General features: G+C 35.7%; 1 protein-coding gene across 1 annotated transcript in view; it reads left to right on the plus strand.

Moving 5' to 3' along the window:
• DOCK2 (dedicator of cytokinesis 2) overlaps positions 1-23,337 on the plus strand; it is a 211,433-nt gene that overhangs the window by 108,852 nt on the left and 79,244 nt on the right. Inside the window, exons 28-29 of the mRNA XM_010579143.1 lie at positions 20,103-20,201; positions 21,288-21,382. Coding sequence (XP_010577445.1) covers positions 20,103-20,201; positions 21,288-21,382 — 194 coding nt within the window. The remainder of the gene's footprint in view (positions 1-20,102; positions 20,202-21,287; positions 21,383-23,337) is intronic.

Genomic DNA, 23,337 nt, shown 5'->3' on the forward strand with positions numbered 1-23,337 from the left:
TTTTATTTCAGTGTTAGTTTGCAAAGACAAGTGTGCTTAAAACTGAGAAATTTCTCTTGAAGAAATGCTTGAATGCCTACAGGGAGATGGAAGCTATGCAATGTGACAGGTTGGTGAGCTGCAAAGTGTCCAAATAGTTCATAACGTAAAATTTCAGTAGTCTTTCTTGTATAAATCTGATATGCTACTATTTTCTTGGTAGGTGGAAAAAATACTGGGAACTGATGTTTGTGTAAAAGTATGCATATGTATGATACCTTAGATTACTGTAAATTTATATCCAGGCTTTATAAAATGTTAACATATCTATATCTAAATGTAGATATAGTTATATAGATAACCTGTGCATAGGCAGATATGAACATCTGTGTGTCTATGAGAGAGAGCATGCTGCTTTGCAGGCCGTAGCAGTTTGATTACAGATGTATCAGTTCATGAAACTTACCTTTTGAACTTTCTCTTTGGTTGTCTAATAATAACAACCATGCCTGTCATAACAACCAAACTTAATATTTTTCCTGAGTAGCAAACTTAAAAGCTACATTTACATTGTTGCTATAGTGACAGTTTGCCACTCCCCACCACCTTTCTTTTGTGTGTCTTCATTGAGAAGACTGCTACAGGAAATGTATGCCACGTATTTCATATATGGGTTTTGGCACCTTTGTTCTGTTATCCTCTACCTTACCTTGACACTTTTGAGCTCTGGCTATTCTTCTAATGTCAGCTGCTTATAAATTAACAAAAGATTCTTCTCCATCTATTGGGGGGAGGGAGAGTTGCTTTTTTATATCCTGCCAGTCCCTTATCCTCTTTGTTATTTCAGTCCTATTTCATAGTGTATGTTGTTTTTTCCAGTAGAGTATCAACAATAACTAAAAGTAGCAACATCTGGTCATCTCATGTGTTTATTGTTTGAATTTTGGGGCTTGTTTACCCCAAACCTTAGTGCAGGTGAGGAAAACCACCAAAAGTGTGTTTTTACTCCTTTGAACTTACATAAAGTTAACCTTCCTTCATAATATATATGCTGAATTTCTTCTTCCTTTACAGTGTTTACCACTCATATTATTTCTGAACATAGGCAGTCTGCATCTTTTCTAGACAGAAGATGAAGAGGCCAAAACTATCTGAAGTGTCTCATGGTGATTCTGCAACATAATCCCTTCCCATCATCCCACAGGATCTTGCTTGTTATCCTCAGAACAACAAAAATTAATGGACTTTTTTGTTATGGCACAGAAGTAATTTCATTACAGAATTCACTTTTCAGTGCTTGGCTCACACTGTTTTTAGGGATTCTTTCAATATGGGCATCATGTGTTATGCACAGATCTGTAGTATTCTTTACATTCATATGTTGGCTGTAACATGCAGTGATAACTTTCACCTTTTAAAATGCATCACAGTGTAGTTAAGTAAGTATCCAGGTGAAGCCACCACCTGCATAGAGAGGGATAATAAGGGCCCAGACTGTGGTTGTGAAATATTTCCATTTGTTTTAACTTTTGCAATGTATTATTCAAATTTGAATTCCATTCCATTGCATGCAGAAAAAAGGTATCTTTCTTTTCAATCATACTGATTTGGACAAATAACCATTTATTTCCTTACTGGAATTATTTTATCTTCCTCTAAGTAAAGCTCTTTTTAGGAAAAAGAAACATAATCTCTGCCTAGACTTTCACACACTGAACGTGATTCTTCTGTCTTCATTTGTGAGCTGCAGAACTGTTTGATTTGACTGTATATGCTACTCTCAAACTGAAATTCAAACACTAGCAAAATGATGTTGCATGCTTTGTTGAAGTTCAGTCATTAATGAAGGGTTATGAGGATGGTTGTGTGCCCTTGAGAAAGATATCCATGCAGCGTGCAGGAAGAATTTAAGTATGTAACACGAAAAATTTTGCCATCTTCTCTAACAGTGTTCTCAAGTTTTACAAAATGCTACTGTTTTCATTGCTGTGCTTCTGGATTTTGAAAACATCATAATAAAATTAATATCTTTTCCTGCAGTAACTATATATATTGGGAATGCCTAGTAACATGATACCATCTGCCCTAAGTTGTGGAATTTTTCATTGTGTGTATTTATGAATAATTGTTGGTCAACACAACATATCGCTTGATTATTGGAGACAATTTTGCTTTTTCTAAATAGGCTGTTTAGTACAGCAGTGCACTCTAGGTGGGAATATAGGAATCTTGGATAAAGACCTAATACTGGACACTGTGATTCCATTTCAAGTATGTGGGCCACTGCATTAACAGTGCATTTTAAGCATGGCTGAGAGGTAGAGTGTTATTTCTTCCTGCAGAGCTCCCAGCTGACCTGAAAGTATGATTTATAGGTCAGAATTGCCTCTCAATGAACCTGTTGAGAATGTGACTAGAACAATTGTGATTTGTCTTCTCATGTCCAGTGTGAAGGCCCAGGGGATGCTAGCAGCAAAGAGAGGAGTCCAGCATTAGACCTTTATGGACAACTGGGGGAAAATAAATGTTGTCTTTGTTCCATGACTCTGCTATTAGTCTTCCTTGTTAAAATGGATGTGCAAAATGTAGCTAGAGTGAACATTGTTATTCAAAAAAGAGTATTATATCTTGTGTATAGGCTTATATACTTTAATTTTCTAGGCAGATTTGTTCTGAATTCCTCAAGTAAGAAGTTACTGTATTAGGTGTTTTTAAAAGTATAGCTATATTTACTTGTATCCATGCATGTTTTAGTATTTGATCAAGTATTTCTTCCATTCCTGTCCACTTGGAGAGTGCATGATACATTCTTCATATTAGAGTTGTTGGGTGAATATGAGAGGAAGACCATGGGAGTAATACTGCTTTTGTACATTAAGAGCCGTTTCCCTTTTGCACAACAGAATGCGGGATGTATCTAAGAGATTCAAATTCCAGGAAAAGACTATGTCTATCCTAAACCATTTAAAAACAGAATAAAGCACTTGCTGACTTGAGTTGTTGTCATCATTACAGTATTTATTTACTTGTAGAAAACAACTTTTGAGTGTACTTGCTGCAGCCCCTTTCAGTTGGTTTCTGTGTTCTGTTTTTTCAATGAATTTATTACTTCAGAGCAAGAAGAATGATATGGCATAGCTGAGTCTGAAAATATTTAGCAGTCTGCTATGCTTCAGCTGTATGTAATGCCTTGTAAGCATCATGTTTTCAGTTGTGATTCTTCATGATCTCCATAACTTAATATTTACTTATTTTTTTGCCACTTCAGTGTGTGGGAGTATTCAGTAATGTAAGGAGTCTTCTGTTACACTCATTTATATCAAAAAACTTCTGGATATGTTGGGAGACAGGGAGAGAAGAAACCATGCCAGGTTCTTGCTGAAATACTTTCTCCCATGGCTTCTAGGTTTCTTATGGAAATATTGAAACCTGTGTGGAAAGATTGTGCCAGATATCATCATGGTAACAGGGCTGGCATTTAAAATCTGCATCTTGAGGCCTTTTTACATGTATTCCTTCAGGGCAGTGAATGACATCAGAAATGCAACTGGCAGTATATTTCGTCCTCATGAGATGTATTTTGTGTACTTAGCTGAATATACCTTGCTGTATCTCTTTCCAGCTGCTGGTTTTGAAAAGCGTTTTCAGTGTGAGGGAATTGAATTATGGCAGTTTAGAGACTGGGTTACAAGAAATTGGCTGACAGTAATCGCTGGAGAGACTGAAATTACGCTTATTGGCTTTGGCAGGATATATGCAGAGAATGACATTTCCCATAAGCTCCCTTCTTCTGGTGCGAAAAGCTGCAGGTGGAGAAAGAATGTAGGTTGAGATATAATGAGCTGGAGACTCCTCTGAGAAAATCTGGTATCAATTGTGATCATGCCTACTTTTCAATATCAGAGGAATCTTTTTTTAGGTTTTATCATTCTGCAGTGTAGTCTGCTAAGGCAGTCTAATGTATTGGCATGTCTCTTCTTTGAATGTTTGCAAAATGAACCAGTGATATAATTGTCAATAAGGTTGGTAGTTTGGGTTCTTGTATAAATTCTGTTTCATTCTGTTATCAACCTGCCATGAGCCAGAATTATCCATTCTTAAGGGGGACTGGTGGGAAGAGTAGAGCACGAGAGAAACCTCTATTATGAGTTCTTGCTATAAGTAATTTTACTTCAAAATACACCAACCTGATGATGTTGGAGAGTTCAGCGACATGTATTTTGGGGACAGAAAAGCCCTTGGGCATGCTTGTTCTCTTCATTTGGCTTTGCGTTTACAAATTTTAGGTCTATTTCATATTGCCCGTAGTGTAGGTATTAGGGAAACTCAAAGTTCAGATTTATAAGACTTACAAGAATTTGTTAAAAAGCACAATACTTAGTATCCTGACTGGCTGTTTAACAACCCAACAGCTTGGTGTTGCTAATAAGTAATGGGAAGTGACAACACTGGTATATTTTGCTTTGCTTGCATCTGATCTGTTGTGCAATACTTCTCTTTCAGTCCATGAGAAAGGCTGCAGGTTTAGTTTCTTTCGTGAGTATTCTGAAGGCAACTTTTTTCAGTCATGTGTTCAGTCTGGTACACCAACTTATCTATATATCTCTGTGACTTCATTCTGTCATTTTATAGACCACTTCCATCCTGTATATTTGAATGCTTTGCGGTTCAGTGTTGCTTGTGAGGTGCACAGGTTATTATGCAGGGCAGGTGCCTTTAAAATTGAATTGTAGCATCGTTATTGCCTGACTACCTTTTCTAAAGGTAGAGAGCAGTTGCTTTCAAAAGCCTTGCTGTTTGTGAGGAGAGGATTTGAAAAAAGCCTACTTCACTTAATTACTTGCAGCCTGAAAAAAATGTAACCTTACAGTTGCTCTCTAAGCTTTGCACTACTCCCAGTGTTAAAAGCCCCAGGCATTGAATGTATGCTTCTCTGCAGCTCATTCTTTGACAGAGATACCAATTCTAAGTTACAGCATTATTGCCATGTGTAGCATTGTTTTATATATTTATGGCTAAATATTGTTCAGTCTTCAAAGCAATAGAATGAAATATCAGTCAAATCTGGTCCCACTGGGGTAAGACAAACAACTGGATGATCTGTTCTTCACACTGTATTCAAATACTATTCTTTTATCCTTTTTTTAATTATTATTGTTGGCTTAGGACAGGTTATGAGAGTTTAAAATTGTCTCAATACTAACAGGTACTGAGGAATGTAGGAATATGGAGTGTTCAAAAAGAAAAAAAAAAACCAACCAAACAACTTTATTCCTTGGTATTTAGAAAACAAGTGTGCTTATCTTCTTTATCCAAAGCTTGTTTATTTGTCAATGCAGTAAGCTGGAAAAGGTCTGAGTTACACAGGGTCTAGACACTTATCTGGAACCCAAATGCCTTTGATGACTGAAGTGCTGAGGGTGACGTTAAAAATGAACAAAAACTAGGAGGATTAATTTACAGTTTTTCTATCAACTTTGCACCTCTGTGAACTAATTGCTTTGGTATATTCAGCTCATAATCTTGATAATATTTGCTATCTCTTAATATTAGTTTTAAAACACCTACATAAAGATGAGACACTGCAGTTAGATGTTATTATCGAGATGTCACAATGTTCTAAAGTTAAGGGCTGAGATTCAGTAGCTGTGGGTCTTTTGGTGCACTGCATAACTGTGTATATAGAAACAAAGGATGAAGCAAATTCTGTGCAACTGCATGATCTTGGAGGATAAAATACAGTAAGATGATGAAGTGGCTTTAGTGCATGTAGTGAGATAATAAAATCAATATGATATTTAAAAGGAAGCCAGTACAATGGCAGAAAAAAGTGAGGTGATACTTTAGTATGTGTTGAGATGGGGGTGGGTGGGGAGGGAGATCTCAAAACATACTAAAGTATCATGTATATATATCTTCTGCTGGAGGCACTTAGAATCAACTGGATCTTGTGCCTAGTCTGTCCTGGAATGCCTCCAAAAAGCAGAGCTGCTGCAATAATCTCATAAAAAAAAAAAATAATCACAGAAGTGTAGAAAAGCATTTCACTATTCCCTTGGGAAAGGCAATGCTTAACCTTTTTGAGTTTCTAAGATGACAGAACACAAAGGAAAGTAGGTCATCTCTTAATGATCTACTGATGTGGTCACTAAAGGAAAGATGAAGATCTATGAACACACCAAAGGCTCTGAACCTTGCTGAAGAAATTAACAGTATGTCAATTCTCCGGGCAACATAAGCAAATGTCCCAGTGATGTCAAGGGCAAAACAAAAGCCTGTTTCTTTGCCTTTTGTCATGTCAGATATTTCTTAATATCAGTATCTTGTAACTGATTTTGTAACTTATAAATTTAAATTTTATTTTTAGCTAGCAAAGTTGTTATTAGATAGTCAGAGAAGTTAATCATTGATAGACATCTCTAATAAATCTGCACTGTCCTGAGCTGTGTGGCACTTGCTTGTCATTCAATGTTGGGGGTTTTTTTTATTATTCAGTCTTTACTCAAGCTAGCATTTTGAAGAAGTCTAGAAGTTATATGTGGGAATTGAAATAAGTGTAATTCAAAAACTGCATGGAAATAAGTATCCTCAAAAAAGTCTTGTATTTTGAAATTAGTTTTCTGCAAGTGAAGGTGGTAAACTTCAAAGGAGACAGGAAGACAGAATACATGTAGTAGGCTCTACAATTAATAGAAAATCCTGTTCCTCATATGTTGTGAAATATGTGTAATCCTTAAAAATTAATATGTAAGTTAATCATGTAAGTAAATGCATATTGCCATAAAATTACTTTTTCCTGTGCTTTCTGGTGCTCTTTTAAGCATAAAAATGCAGAATGGCCCATGTAATTATTTTACATGATTGTAGCATCTCTAGTGAGTTTGAGAAGAAGACAGTGATCTCTGCTCTTAAGTGGCTACATAATAAGTGATATGGCCTGCCCTGCTTCAGTGTCTCTGGAGTAAAGAACAGTTTTCTTGTTTTTTGTGCCCCTGGGATGTTCTCCTGGGGCCTGTTATTGTGATGTCAGTGATTTTTATAGAAGTTAGTTCCTTTCTTCATTATGCTGTACAAGCAGTGTGTTGCCTTAGTGGCTCTTCATTGAGGTTATTGTCACAAAATTGTACTGTTTTTTATTTTAAACAATAATTTCATTGTGAAAGGTCTCATGGGGAATACCTTCAGGTTTAACTTGGGTGAGTAGCAGTCTGATTCAATGAAAATTTTGAAATGTATTCCTGCATTATCAACAAGACAGATAAAACATAAAGCATGTAGGTATGGTTTCTTTGTCTCATTTCAGACCTGACTGGGCATGTAGTTTTTCCAATATTTTCCAGGTAAAGTTGAAGAAGAAACCAAATGACTACCTTGCCACAAATTTGGGCAAGGCAAGCAACCTAGAATCTGTTAGAGCAGCTCGGGTTATCTTACATTGTATTAGCAAAAATAATTAGGTATCAATTTCACTTTCTTTTGTTTGTTTTTTGTCTTGTAAAATTAAAAAAACAACCAATCACAACACTTTAAAAAATTTGGTAGAACCCACAAAAATGTTGCTATGTGTAATCTGTCAATATTGCTATGTTATTCTCTGTATTGCTATGTTATTCTCCTAAATATAAGCCCAGGAAAAGCCTTATAAGGCAGGAATGTAAGGCTGTCTAACTGGCAGCCTGAAGGCATGTATATCCTTGTATAACGGGAATGACCTAGTTCGGTGGGAATATCCTGGGGTTTTTTTGTTTTTTTTTTTGTTTTGTTTTGTTTACATTTTATATGTTTGTGTCTCTAGTATTACTTGTTTCATTAATAGCTTCCAGAAAACCGTCGGATTCACATAGTTATGTCTGGTGCAATAGTTAAGATTTGTTAGCAGACTGTGAAGGCTTATTTTCATATACTTTGCATTGTCCCCATGATACTACATAGGCTTGTACACTAGCTTGTTCCCTCCTTTAGCTTGTCTTGAAATGCTGATGTGCCCCAAACCTGTGGGGGAGCACCAGTGATAAAGGAGGAAGAGCCAGCAACAGAGAAATGCTGCCCTTTGAAGAAGGGCTAGGTGTGGGGTTTTTTTTCAGCTGCCAACAGTGGGCAGTCTAAGCTACTCTGCCAGCCCACTGTCCATATCCTACACATTTATTTTCTTCAGTTTCTTTGCAGAGAACCTCTTCCCTACACAGTGCTGTGAAATCCTGAATAATATGTTCTTGAATTCAATGGAATGCAAGTTCTTTTTATCTATCCACCAAACTCCTGGTGACTGTATTATTGGTTTCCTGTTTTCATGCTTGATTAATCTGTTCTTTCAGAACATCTGTGACTTGAGCTGTACAACCTGCTAAGTCCAGCCTAATGTCCTGGAACTCTCTAACTGCAGCACTGTCATTTAGAATTTTTTTGATAATCTGGAAGGGATAAGGGAGCTCCACTACTGTTCCTGTATTTCAAATTTGCTCCTTCTCTATTGCCTTATTCATTTGGCATCAACATATATACGATATTCTTTCTCCTCTTGTTTGGTTATGAACTCCTTTTTGTCTTGCATCTTTTACAAATTAGTTGCTAAAATTACTTCAATATTTAAATGTCTGTGATATTTAGCAATCTCAGAGGTCGGGATGTTGTACCAAGGAGAGATTAAATAAAAGTCACTTTTATCTTATGTGACTACAGTACCATTAAAAAAATATAAATGGCCTTAGTATAGTAGTAAGTGCTTTTTTTGCAAGATGTTTTTTAAATATAAGAAATTCTGTGGGAAAGACTGTATAGCATCTTGTGCCCTCGTCCTTTTTTTTTTTTTTTTTTTTTTGTTTAAGAAAAAATACTCTACATTACTGAATTCCTGGCACTAAGCTCTGCAGTCTAGTAAGTTCTGGTTTAAGCTATAAAATATTAGCAGTATCCCTTAAAGTAAAAACTGAGCAGAACAAGTTACTTTTTACTTCTTAGTAAAACATATCTTGAAAACTGATAATGATCCAAATGGGAAATTTTATTCCGGTCCCCTTTGAAGTTAAATAAGAGCATGAGAATTGCCCTTATCTTTCCAAACTCTTTTCTTAGTCTTTGTAAGGTTGCAACCATAATTCTGAGAGAACTTTGGTTGAATACAAGCTGCACAATAGATCACAAGATACAGGTTTAGGAAGCTGTAATGTAACATTCAGCTCAATGGGTTTATGCTAACTTATATGAGAAAAGATTTCTTTATAAACTTACCATAATGATGTTGTCAAGAGGTTATTCCTCTTAAAATATCTTGAAAATTCTTTTGAATATGTGACTATATAGTATCTACCAAATGCTTTTTCTGTCCTTCAGTTTTATAGAGGTGATTGTGTATATATATGTATATTCATTACTAAATTAAAATGACAAAAAATTACTTGCTTCATAAACAGGTCCTTTTATATAATTTCAATGGAGCCGTATAATAAGGGTGATTCTACATATCATGACCTAATAAGCTTTTATGAACAGTTTCAGTAGTATAGTTCTGAAACTGCTATTAAATCTAAAAGCATTAATATAGAAATGTAATTAGCGGAGGTGTAGGCTGCAATAGTTCTAATCATAATCTTTTTTTCTTTATGTGTCATTAGATTTATACTGATGCTCCCACACATTCTGTATTGCAGCAACTAATCAAAAAAATAAGAGACTTATAAGACTGTTTAGGAGATACATATACTAAATGTCAGAGGCATAACAAAGTATATTTTTTTGTTTATGCCATTTCTCTGGCACTCTGACTCATTGATCAAGTCTGCTTCTATTTGAGTGATTCTGATTTTGTTTGGTTTTTGCTGGGAATGCAGTTCCCTTACATGAATCTACACTCATCATTTATCTGTTTGCTAGGTTCAGGAGAAGGTGTTAGCACCCTGGTTTGTTAGTAAGATAATTTATTTAGATGAAATTGTAGTTTAGTGATTAGGAAAAATAAAATGCTGCAAATAGCCCTGAATATTTTGGCAGTAAAGCAACAGAAAAAAAAGCAGTGTCTTTTTGGCGTATAGTTGTCATTCTCTGAAGGAGTTCGTATGGTCGGGTGACATGGCACCACAAAATATTTTGATATTCGTGTTTGCTAAAATGCTGGAAAAAGCTTGAAAATCAGTTTGTGTTTGGGAAGACCTGTTGTAACACAGTGTTGTTATATCTATACTCACCATTTACTCTGAGGAGGATTTATGTTTGGGGTTGGTCTTTTGTGCGAGATGAATTTAAAAATGAGGGTATTTGTTGTCAGAAGGATTTAATGCCAAGGTAGCAGAGGTGTTGCCTTTAAGCATGCTTATGTGTGTTAGGAAAAAAAAAAAAACAAAAAACCAAATAAACCAGAAACAGGAGTTCAGTCTTGTCCTATTGCAGTTTTAGGACTCGGAGGCTCCTAGACTGCAGTCATTGAGCAGCTAAGAGACAGTCACACTACTGATGGAGCATAAGCCAGGGCTTTCTGGAATTCCATGTGCTCTTCTTTTCATTGGCAAAATTGCCGTCCCAGCTTCAGAGAGCAGCTTTAGCAGTCAAATTTAGAAGCTTCCCAAGTAGATGCAGTTTTAGAACAGTTCAGAGCACATATGAACTAAGCTAGTTCCCTAAACACTGCAGTCAAAACAAGTAATTTACTTAAAAATAAATGCCAACCATTTGTTAAATGGAGCATTTGTATTAAGAAAAATGATGTCCTGTTCAAATTCTCAGCAGTTTTCTTTATTAACCTATAGCTGTGAAACACAGTGCATGTTACATATTTTCTCTCCTGTGTTTCTACAAGAGTGTTTTGTATATACGCATGGTTACGTGTTTACACTTAACTGTATAATTATGTGATTGTTCATGTCCTGTACTAATGACATTACCTTTTATAGGCTTGTGACTGGTTTCCCTTTTCATCATTTAAAAAACGGAAGAAAAACCAAGAGCTAAAATATTCCCTGATTTAGTTATTCAAAGAAATTTCTACTCCCATTTTCATCCTAGTTATCTACTAAGTACATAATAAATTCAGCTCTCATTGGGCTGATGCAGAGTTATTAAAGGAGTGTTCCTTATTCTGCCAGAGCCCAGGTGTAATATGTTAGTATGACACAATCTCCACAAAGGAGATTACTATGTGCGCAAGTTACTGGTGCAGACAATGCTATTTTGGTAAATTTCTCTCTATATTATCACAGTTTCAGGATTCTTTGTTTCTGTGAATTATAACTGAAACTAAATCAACTGGGACATCTTAAAAGTGGCACTTCTTAAAAAGAGCCACACCTAAGAAGGATGCTTATTTGGCAGTAGTTTGTGGAATACCCAGTAGCAGGTAATTCTGTAATTTTTGAAGTTTTATCCTTCCATGTTTATACATGTGTTCCCATGGGGTTTTCTGCTTTCACTGAGTATTCCCTATGCTTTCTATTAACCAATTTACCCACAATTCAGCATGAAAAGCTCTCTGTCTTTTTTTTTTTGCTATGAACTTTCTTTTTTAGCCAGTTACTCTGCTAACCACACTCCAAGATTTTTTTTTTCATGTTTAAAAGTGGAGCCCACTATTACATAAAATTAAAAACCTAATATAAACTGCTATTGCATATAATTTAAATATTTTTTCATATTTAAGATGCAAAATAAAACTGTTCCAACAGTTACTAGTTACTCCTTTGGTTTTACTTTAAAAAGAAAATATGTTTTCTGTGCACTTTGTCCCTGCTTTCATCTGTGGCAGAGAGTAGCAACTTGACAGAACAAAATGAAGAAGTTCATATAACACTTTTGCACAGCCTAGCTGGCTTTAAAAGGTATATAGTGTTTTATCCTTTGTAAGAGTAATATAGGTTGAAAATTATATGAAATGTTTGTATACATGCTGTGTTACACTAACCAAGATTCATGTCAGTACATCTTCCTTCCTTGGTAGAGAAGTCCCTGTTTATGTGGACTGGATGCATTTTACATCGTTATCTGTTGATTTAGTATGAATTCTTTTTAAACTCTGTGAGTAAATTTATATATATATTGGAGCTTCTATGTATACACATGCCTGAATCTATATCAATTCTTCTGTTTTTCCTTACTGTAGCTGTGAAAAAGCAGAGCACAACTTCATTCTAGTGAGAGTCCCTTTAACCAGGGTCGTGTTGGTAACAGGGCAGCTTCAGGGCAATTACCTCTGCATCTCCATTTATTTCAGCTGTTTTGTTACCAGAATCTTGAGGATCTTTGTGAAAGGCTCAGGATGTTTTGGGATTTTTTTGGTGCCCCTCCTTATATTCATCTTCTAGGTCCTGGACAAACCTCTTTATAAACATTTGGTTAATTTCCTGATGAACCAAGTGACAAGGGAACTTTTTTTTTTTTTTTTTTTTTTTTTTTTTGAGGCAGGCTAAGTGTGAAAGATTGCTTTAAAGGAAAGCATTAAAAGTTCTCCTGGGTTTAGTCAATGTGTATTTGCAGGGTATGCTGAGTTTGTCTTTTAGTTACCCTTCACCACCTCCACAGACCAGAATGGACCATAGTTAGACAGCTTTCAACACACAAGAACGGTAGTAAAAAAATTGTAAAATATGGAGGTAAAGAGAAATTACTGTTCTTTAAAAGAAGCTATAAATACAATGGTAGCTTATTAACTCTTATCATTTCCAGCCTGGTTTTACTGTTTGGATTTTTTTAGAAAATTAAACAAATTACCAGACTACCAATACAATGTTCTTAATGTGGAAGGGGACAGATGACAATTGGAACTGTCAAATTAAAAGCACTTTGGCATTAGTGTATATTTAAAATACAGGAGAAGTATCAGGCTCCTCATGTAAAAGTTTATCTGGTTGTTACAGCTGCTAAAAAAGGAATAGTGATTTTAAATAAATTTAATTTTAATTTCTTGACAACTTTTATCTTATGGCTTATTTAGCTATGCCTAAGTAAAAGGGCACACTCTGACCTAGCAGAGAGATTGTCAACCAGGTAGGGCCTTGCTGATTTTAATCTCAGCCTAAGAGATGGCTGCATATTGGCATTTGGAAATGTTTCAATACTGGATTGCACGTACTTTGACAATACCAGTATTTATTTTTCAACAACAATGTCTGGTACTAAACAAAGTTAGTTTTTCCATTAATATCTTCAGGATTTGGTGAGATTTTGATTGCCTGGTGACAAAAAACATTGTGTTTTTAGAAGGTCAAGTGCAGCTGTGCTATTGCTCAAAAAGAAATAATAAAATAAAATCTTACATAATTTACAATAAAATGTATTGGTGGATTCCTTAGAGATTGCTATTAATTAATCCTAAACATACACAGTTGGTAGATTTGTTAGTGTAATAGATGCAAATTGTTGGAAAATTGTTTTTATTGGGCCTTACTTTCTTTGTAAGATCAATTTAAAAGCAAGAGGAGAGTTTCTGGAGCAGTATGACTTTCAGCAGTTTTAAGCAGAACTATTATGATAAAGCTTTGGTTTAACCATTCACAAGTGTATTTTATTAGTCTTATCTCTGATCAGGTAGTTGAAGTTTACTTTTTCTGTCTTCAGTGAGTGCAGCTGAAAAAGAACCAAATCAAATAAAGAGTAGCTTAGTTCTGGGACTACAGGAGGTGGTTCTGTTTAGTTTTAAGGAAGTGAATCAGCATCTAAGACATTCATCTTCACAATATGTGTAAATTTAAAATATATGGTTTAGAAATAAAAGATGTTTCTGCACTTTAATGAACTTAAATTGCTCAGTTCTACTGTTTTCTCTTTGACCCTGTTGTTGATCTTCGTTGCAGCTAGTGTGTTTTCTTTGTAGTCCTATATAGTTGACAATTCCATCTGGGTCTTTTTTTTCTGCTGTTAAGTATTACACCTCTGGGCAGGAGGATAGCTCCAGCTCATCCCAGCCATTGTATCACTTCCTTCAAGTTCCCAGTTTCGTTTCCAGTCTTTTTAAATGCAAGAAACTGGCCAAGCTTTACTACAGTAAATAAATGGGGGATAATATTTTTTAATCTTACTCTTTGCTTGTATTTTGTGTGTGTGCTTTCCTTGTTTCTATGGAATACTGACTGCATCATCTTTAACATGGGAATGAGTGCATTGGGACACTTGGCAGGACAAGCCATGCTTTGCCAACTTGACTGACCATCTGGTTTAGTGGCAACAGGGAGATACAATAGCACTTTGAATAAGAAATTAGTGAAATAAGCAGCCTGACAGCCCTGGGATACTTGGGATTGTCTTACATACCAGGGCAGGAAGTTTCTTCTGGCCTGTGAGACCAGTCTGGAAACTAGCTAAAGTAATTGTGGTGAAGCAATTAGTGGATTGCAGAGGAGGAGGGAAGAGGTGCAGCATGAAGGTGCATAGATCCCTGAAGGCAAGGATGGAAGATTTCATCTGATACAGCAGAGCTGAGACTGGGAGTGTGAACAGCAGTGATTAAGTGAGGAGGTGAAACAGCTGATTTCTTTTTTTGGTAACTGTGCTCTGGACAAGCTAGTTCAGTTTTCAAGCTCATTCCAAATGATTGCCTTCTCACTTCATACTAAATAATGTTATCCATAATTTATTTGTATGTACACCTTGAAGATGAACACAATGTTAATATTCTGGGAAAAATAGTAAATTACACAACTGTGTTTTAGCACAGATTTAGGCACAAGTTAAATCAATTACAGTGTACTGTAGTAGAAGTTCTGGAGTGGATTTATGGCACAAAAACAACCAAACAACAAAACCCAGCAGCAGCAAAAACGTTGCACAGAATGAAAAATCTTCTTTTTAGAATATTGTTGGGAAATCAACACAAAGTTAAGAATAAATAAATAAGAATAGGTGCCAAAGGATATATTCTGAAGAAATCATGCTATTTCTGTCATACCATAAACCATTGGCTTACTGCTTTTATCTATGTCTGAAAAAGTCTTAAATGAAATAATTTTGAAATTGCCTTGATTCTCTAACTTGTAACATATCTTTAAATCTTACACAGCAGCTGCTATTACTATTTCATTATGTTATAAAATTGTCCTATATTTTTCCATCTGGTAGTTTGCTCTTTTTATAGTTGTATATCCTTTTGGGTAAATCATATGAATGTAAGAAAAACAGTATAACAAGCTAAAACAGCCCAGCATGTTTTCAGTCAGATATCAAAAGCTGTCAGTAAGATGTAGAAACAGGATGCCTAAGCTTCTGTTCAGTGAGCTATAAAAGACAAGAAGACAGAACCAATGAACTATATGAATGTGTGTATGGAAAATAAAAAACTTGGACCTACTAAGAGTAGATGAATCTGCTATTGTAAATTAATTATTAGTGAAGTGTGCTGATTGGCAATCTACAAACAAGTTGGTGTGGATTAGGAGCTATTTCCCATTTCAGATGTACTCTGTGCATCTGACGAACACTCTAGGTTGTTGTGCAGCAGCTTATTCTAATATTTACAATTTTGTGCTTTTACAGCTAGAAACAGTACATTTTAGGATAGCACATGCATTGGCAGTGACGTATTTCTGGAGAAGAAACAGAACTACTACATTAGCAGTTCACTTCAAGTTCTGGTTGTTTTTTTCATTTCAGAGTGCTATTGTTTAGTGTTTGCATAATATAGTAAAGATGTTTTTGCTAACCTCTACATATGCCACGGTTCTCAAGGTTTAATGTGGTTTCCTGAGGAATTGTGACTTCAAACCACTGTGGTTCTTCATGGTATCACTGAGCATGTTCCATACTTTTTTTTTCTGGTGATTATGTTGCTCTTTAGCTCATGGCACTAAACAGGTGCGATGACTCAATAATTCTGTGAAGACAGTATTTTGGGAGCCCTTCTCAATTATGTCCTTGTGCTACAACATAAATATTGATGAATTTAACATTAGATTGAAACAGTTGATTGGTTAGCTTTTCTTTAATTACATTAAAGATAATATATTTATCACTTTTCCTCCAGAAAGATTTTTGCACTTCTGTTTTTGGGAAAAAAAAAAAGAGAGAGAGAGAACTGTTTGGCCTGTAGAAATTCTTGGTCACCCTTTTTATGTGCACCGTTTTTACAATTACTGTCACTAACATACAATGAGTTTTGAAACTTCTGGCTTAACCTAAAAGGGAGTTCAGAATTAAATCTAATCTATGTAGTATGATCGCTTCATACACCACAAAAATGTTTGATCTTCAGGATAAGATTCTTTGCCTAATACAGAAAACTGTGCATTCATCAAATGTAAGCCATCATTAGTGAATATAGGGTTACAGATTGTGATGATGGTGGTATGTAAAGGAGTCCTCTTACCTTACATTAATTGTGAGGGTAAGTGAAATGAGCATTTAAAACATCCAGTATTCTGCTAAAAAGGGGATATAAAAATAACTACATCATCTTTGGCCTTCTTTGAATTCAAGTCTTTGAATTATTAGGAATTATTAATGTTTCTATTTTGTCTTCTTTTTAACGATGCACCTGTAGTTATATATTTACACTCGGGCTCTATGCTGGTAAAGTGTTCTATTAGTGAGGATAAATGTTACTTAAGTGCCCACGTGAAATAAATATTCTCCTTAGTCCTTCCAGAAGTACACCTGCATGAAGATTACCCACCCTACGGCCACTGAAATACTTCTACTAGATTAGGATTAAAGTGTAGCTTCATTCTACATTATTTCTGTTGCTATTTGTTTTTCCAGTGCATTTGCGTTATTTGTTCTTGTGGTGCTAGTATTATTTGAAGTTTCTACGGCAACCTGTCACCATCTGCAATTATGAAGTATGCTGGGATTTAGTTGCTAGGTGTTGAAGTTTGTCATGTTACTTACATGACCCTAATGTTTTTCAGGTGTTTATTTTCCTGTACATGTTGCATCCATATCCAATATGCACTTTAACAGCAGTGGAAAAGATTCCGCATTCTTTCTGCTTGACCTTAGAAAGCCCTATTTCTTTACTGAATACATCTATGATCCCTTTTGATGTACTTTGTATATATTAACCAAAACAGCATTTCTTTTACCTTAGCCACTATTTTGCAGTGTTTATACTAAAGCCAGCCAGCATTGTAGTTCTTCTAAATTTGATATTATGCTTTTTTTAAGTGGACAGGGAGTTTAAATGTTTCCTGAGATGTTTTTTCCTCTCTCTCATTTTCATTTGACTACCTATTTACTTGTGTTCCTGCTCCCGATAGAAGTGCAGTGTTCATACTATCAATTTCCTTATTTTTTTACACATTTTTTGAAAGGCTGTCAGCCACTTGTTAATTAAAAAAATAGAATTCAGTGCTGTTTCTGTTCCAGGTTCTTTTACATTTAAATGGAAATGAATGTTTTTAAGTTGGAAAACAGATATTTTATTTATCTCTTCATAGTAATGCAGTGTATTCAGGCTTTTTTCTGTTAATTTCTCTGTTAGTATTGTCTCATCAGTCAAGTGTTTACTTTGATACATTTATTTTTTTATACATTTGACCTAGTTCTAATCAACCTTTTCTGCTGTAATTCACAGGATAAATCCTAACAAGCCTAAGCACAGCTGAAATGACTTGTTAGGATTCTGTCTGAAGAACTTTGCCTTCTCTGCCACAACCTTTTTTATACTATTCAATCTCTACGTACAATGCTTGACTTAATGAAATAAATTTTTTAATAATAAGCATTAGACTATTGTGTTTGTAGGCAGTGCTTGATTCTGACTTTCTTCTGTCCATCTAGTGAGCATGCAGTCTGCATTCAAAGTGTAATAGATTGTTCTTGTGCAGAACTTACTGTGTTTTCAAGCAGTTCATGCTCTTTACACATTCTGCTAAGAGGTACTTAAACAGTATAGGAGGATTTAAGTGAATACACAGAGGTATTTGCAGATTTGGTCGCAGGTCTTTACGGTCCTATATTACACTTAAGTTCTACCAGTGAGAATGGTAATGCTGAGAGTGCATGAGTACTTCAAAGATCTGAGGCTGCATCTGAGAAGCCAATCTTTATTGCTGGCGTTTGGGGATTAGGAGGGAGGGGCAAGCTTTTAACCTATGAAGAAGCTAGCTAGTTAATTTCTAGTAGTTGAGATTGCTGGCAAGAAAATTATTAAAGATCAAACAGTATTCATGTATTTTCCTGCTTTACAGTTACACGGAAATGATGGAGGAAGTTTTTGTAGCAAACCAGCTTTACTATCAGCTTCCTTAGTATGTATCATTCAGTCCCACTGATGTGAATTTGACAGGTTTGGTGCGAGGTACTGGCCAGCAATATGTGACTTTTGCTTATGGCTCTTTTCAGTAATCAAGGCATATCATCTGTTAATTTTAAAATCGCCATACACAGTTACTAAGAATAGGCATTCATGCTGTACCATAATCACAGATATAGCTAGACACGTTTTTAGAAGTTGGTTTCAACAAAAGAAATAACCTTCTTGAAGTCTTTATGCCTTTAAGCACATAATACATCTATTCAATGCTTGTGAAGAAATGCTGCTTATTTCAAGAAGTGAATATTTAACACAAGTACAGAAAGGCATTCTGTGGTGAATGCTTAACTACTAAAAACACCAGCTGTTTTTCATGTACAATTCTCTAACTTCTGTCAGTAATCTTTTTTCAAAACCAAGACATTAGAAGAAAAACCCCACACAGTTTCATTACTGAATCCTTTGCAATTCATTATTACTTTCAGCTATACATTTAACATCACAGAAAAGATTTGTTTGATCCATAACTGTAGACGTGAACTACTACAGCAGGAAAACCAGCATTTCTTTTTAGAAGAGCATCAGTACCCGAGAACACACGATTCCTTACCTGAAAGCTTTTGGTTTACCTGCAGAAAATGTGTCTTCTTAGCCTTAAAAAGTAGGCAAGCCTCTCACTAGCACTAATGTTACTCCAAAAGAAGGTATAATAGGTCCTTTATATTGTAATTTTCACTGTTTATATGCAAGAAGTCTGCTGGGTCTGCTCACGTAGGAATAAATAAATAATTAAAAAAAAAAGGCAGTACAAACTGAACAGCAGCTAACATATGAAAGTAAAAGACCTCTAGTGGCCATAACCTGAAGTTAGAAGGCTTCCCTTCTCTAAGTGGTAGACAAAATGGTTGGGTACGACAAACTGCAGCTGATAATTTGGTAATATGTGCCTTTGTTGCCTTTCTGATGTAACAGAAGTGTAAAGTGAATCAGAGTTTAACAGAGAATCTGATCAGTACAGGTGGAAATTAAATTCCGGTCAGAGAGGCTGGTGAGTCCCTTGTATCAATTCTAAACCAGTATGATGAAAAGATCCAAGTAAATCTAGAAAATTATTTTGCACGCTCATTTACTTCATAGTCTCTTATTTTAATAAAAGCAAAGCATTTAAAGCAGCTTCACTTTTAAAACAATAATTAAAACTTCAGCAAATTAAAAGGCATCAATAAGGAGGATTCTTCACTGTCTTGAAGGAAAACTGCAAATCATTAAGCTCACTGTTACTGCTTCAGAGATAAAGGTCTTTGTGACTTACAGTAAATTATGGTGAAAACAGGATTATAAATAATTTTATGCCTTTCAGCATTTCTACTTTAGGAATTGAGAAAAATAATTTTTTTTTTTGAGGAAGTTTGAAAAGTTTTGAGAGATGTAAGTAATAGTATTCTATAGAAATTTTACAGAGTTCTGTAATAGCTACTTAAACACCTGCAGAATGTAAAAATGTAAAAAATATCCTTTCTTGTAATGTTTTTTCCTGTGAACAGCCTCTGTTTCTAGAATTATTAGAAAATTTTGATGCTAATACATTTACTTCCTATGAATTCCTAATGGAATAATCTTAGGCAACATCACATGCCTCTTAGGCATCTTAAGGCAATAGTGAGTTGTACTTTATATATAAAGTTTTCTTGTCACAACGTGTGTTTCCATGCAGTGTTTCATAAATGATGCAACTTTGTCATCAGAGCCTACCCCTTGCCAGGGTAGCTTTTGAATTATCTCTTTCAAGTTCTTAGTATGTTTCTCTCATCTGGGCTTGCAAGAGCTTGAATATTATTTTATTTTTACATACATAAAAGGATTTGTCAGGCATTTAGAGTAGTTCACCTTTAGAAAGAATACAATCTAGTATCTTAAATAATCTCCATGTGTTGATTTCTGCCTGGTTTTCTTTCAGAGTCATTTTGTGGCATGCATGACAGCAATCTTAAACCAGATGAACAACCAGCATTACTCAGTTTACATTGAAACTTTTCAGACAAGTTCAGAACTAGTGGTAAGTACAAAATAGTCATGGAGGTGATAAATCATTCTAAGTATTTTATTTCCTGTGAAAAATCAGTAGTATTGTTTTGAAGTATCTTGTCTGATTCTTCCTAGAATGGTCTGTTTCTGTACATTTTCTGCCTTTATGTCATTGTGTTGCCTCCCTCTTCTAATGGTGATCTTGGACAATACTGTAATCAGAAATTTGGGAAGACATAAATGTCACTGTTGTTGACCCTAGCACAGAGGTGGTAATATAATAATCAAGAATATGTACTGGGATCTTTGTGTTATACTGTTCTGAGGAGAAAAAAAACCCTCTACAACAAAACAACAACAAAACCAACCCTCAACTAATTGAACCCTCCCCCCCCACTTGGCACGTGGTGATCCATTTCCACATGCTGTTGAGAGCTATTGTTCACTTGGTTCTCTGTAAGTAGTATGATAAGAAAGAGTACAAACTTTGCAGAGTGCTTGTGAGGGTTTGGTAATAAATAGCGACAACTTGCTAGTCTTACAGACTTCTAGGTGACTTGCTCAGCAGTTCAAGAGTAAAACAGCGTATATGTGCTATACATGAAACAGACCTGAAATTATTATGTTCATTTTATTTAAGTTAGTTATATAGTGATCTCTAAATACTTCTAGGAAAAGAAGTAGTTTTGTTTGAAAACTTCCTGTCAGTGCCTTCAGTTTTTAATTTAGATAACTAAATTTGGGCTAAATGGACTAAATAAAAAAATCCTATATTTTTCAAATCTATTAATTCTTTATGCATAGTGAGACTGGTTTGCTAATTAATAAAAAATTCAACAGCTTTACTCCAAAGTACTGCAACTTTTTCTTTCCATTCATTTATGGCTTGTTTTTCCTTAAGAGCTTAATGTAATGACTTTTAGCTTTCATTTGGAATCTGAGACTGCTGTTTTAGAGGACTTCAGTTCCAATCTTGGGCTTACCAATATCACCAGGAATTTTTCCATTGACTGCAAGGGGGCAAAGTGGAGCCCTCTATCTTAGTTCTTTAATTACAGCAGGAACACTTTAACTTTTTGTTATGTAGTCACAGACTTACTGTATTTTGTTGTTCTAGGACTTCTTGATGGAAACATTCATAATGTTCAAAGACCTCATTGGAAAGAATGTTTACCCTTCAGACTGGATGGCAATGAGCATGGTGCAGAACAGGTAAAATGGGACTGGAGGATCAGTGTTCATGTTCCACATGCTTGTGAAACATGAACTCGTATCTTACAAGAAGTTTTGCAGTGCAGTCTAGGGTGATTATATCATTCCAGTTTGGTGAATGCCAGAAAGGTCACCATTTGAAATAATTTACTGACAATACATCAAATAGCTATCTGCCTGTGCTTTAAGTCCACTTAAAATGGAAAGGAAAAAATGTATTTAACAGTGAAGTGGAAGTACATAGCTGGTCTCCATGTTGACAGTCAATAGGAGCCATACCGTAGAAGGCCTGTTGAATCTTTGTCCTGGTTTCAGCTGGGATAGAGTTAACTGTCTTCCTAGTAGCTGGTACAGTGCTATGTTTTGAGTTCAGTATGCAAAGAATATTAATAACACACTGATGTTTTCAGTTGTTGCTAAGTAGTGTTTAGACTAAAGTCAAGGATTTTTCAGCTTCTCAAGCCCAGCTGGAGGGGCACAAGAAGCTGGCACAGGACTCAGCCAGGGCAGCTGACCCGAACTGGCCAACGGTGTATTCCATACCATGAGACATCCCATCTAGTATAGGAACTGCGAAGTGGGGGCAGGGAATCCCCGCTCGGGGACTAACTGGGTGTCAGTCGGCAGGTGGTGAGCAATTGCACTGCGCATCATTTGTACATTCCAACCCTTTTATCATTACTGTTGTCATTTTATTAGTGTTATCATTATCATTATTAGTTTCTTCTTTTCTGTTCTATTAAACCGTTCTTATCTCAACCCACGAGTTTTACTTCTTTTTCCTGATTTTCTCCCCCACCCACTGGGTGGGGGGGGGGGTGAGTGAGCGGCTGCGTGGTGCTTAGTTGCTGGCTGGGGTTAAACCACGACAATCTTAAATGTACAATTTCTGCACAGGGTTAGAATGTCCTCACTAGTATGTCAGCAAGTTCATTGTGATGCAAGAGTTATCAAACACAATTTTCTTTCCAAACTGATACAGTTGCTTGGATTACTAAAAGGTCTGATGATAAAGACCAAATCTTTGAGCTCAATGCAGTATTTGTAGGAGGAGGTTGGACTCATGGTACTTACTGTAGCTCACATCATTGAGGAAATGTATTGCTATACTATAGATCGTTTTAGGTTTCATAATGATGAATTACTTCAAACTCAGGTATATTGTCTCTGTAGATCAAGATAGCATCTAAGCAAAAGTTTGTATAATCAAATTTATCATGCTTCTTATTGTTTGCTCTATGAGAGCTTGCTATTAATAAGAAATCTTTGAGTACTCTTAGATTATAAAATTGACTGAAGGAAGTATCTTGTGAACATAAACTGTGCAGATTGTAACACCTTTACCCACAGCTATAATCTGTCTGTTTTGATGTCACCATAAATGATGGTGGCATAAACAAAGTATTGCTTGATCTCTGTTAAAACACAGGGCCACTGTTGTCTTGGTGTTAGGATCGCAAGTAGCGTAAGTGAAATTTCACGTCATATAGACTTTGCTGCCACATGGGCTCTTTGCAATTTATCATTTCCATATCATGTGATAGGGAATTGGGAAGAAAAGAGAAGTGATCTTTGTGCAACTCCACCATTGATAATGGTTTTAGACAGCTGGCTTGGGCCAGCTTATCACAGATGCATTCCTTCAGGGTATTTTTGAAATATTGCTTGTTTGAAGAGGAAGGAAATGTTCTTCTTTTGAGATGTGAGTTTTGTTGTTTATTACGTGCATGAGTGTGGTGGGTTGACCCTGGCTGAACACCAGGTGCCCACCAAAGCCATTCTATCACTCCCCCTCCTCAACTGGACAGAGGAGAGAAAATATAACAAAGCTTGTGGGTCGAGATAAGGACAGGAGAGATCACTCACCAATTACTGTCATGGGCAAAACAGACTCAGCTTGGGGAAAATTAACTCAATTTATTGCCAGTCAACCAGAGTAGGGTAATAAGAAATAA

This window comes from Haliaeetus leucocephalus, unplaced genomic scaffold, assembly GCF_000737465.1.
Source record: "Haliaeetus leucocephalus isolate CR32 unplaced genomic scaffold, Haliaeetus_leucocephalus-4.0 Scaffold656, whole genome shotgun sequence".
In the NCBI taxonomy this organism is placed as follows: Eukaryota; Metazoa; Chordata; class Aves; order Accipitriformes; family Accipitridae; genus Haliaeetus; species Haliaeetus leucocephalus.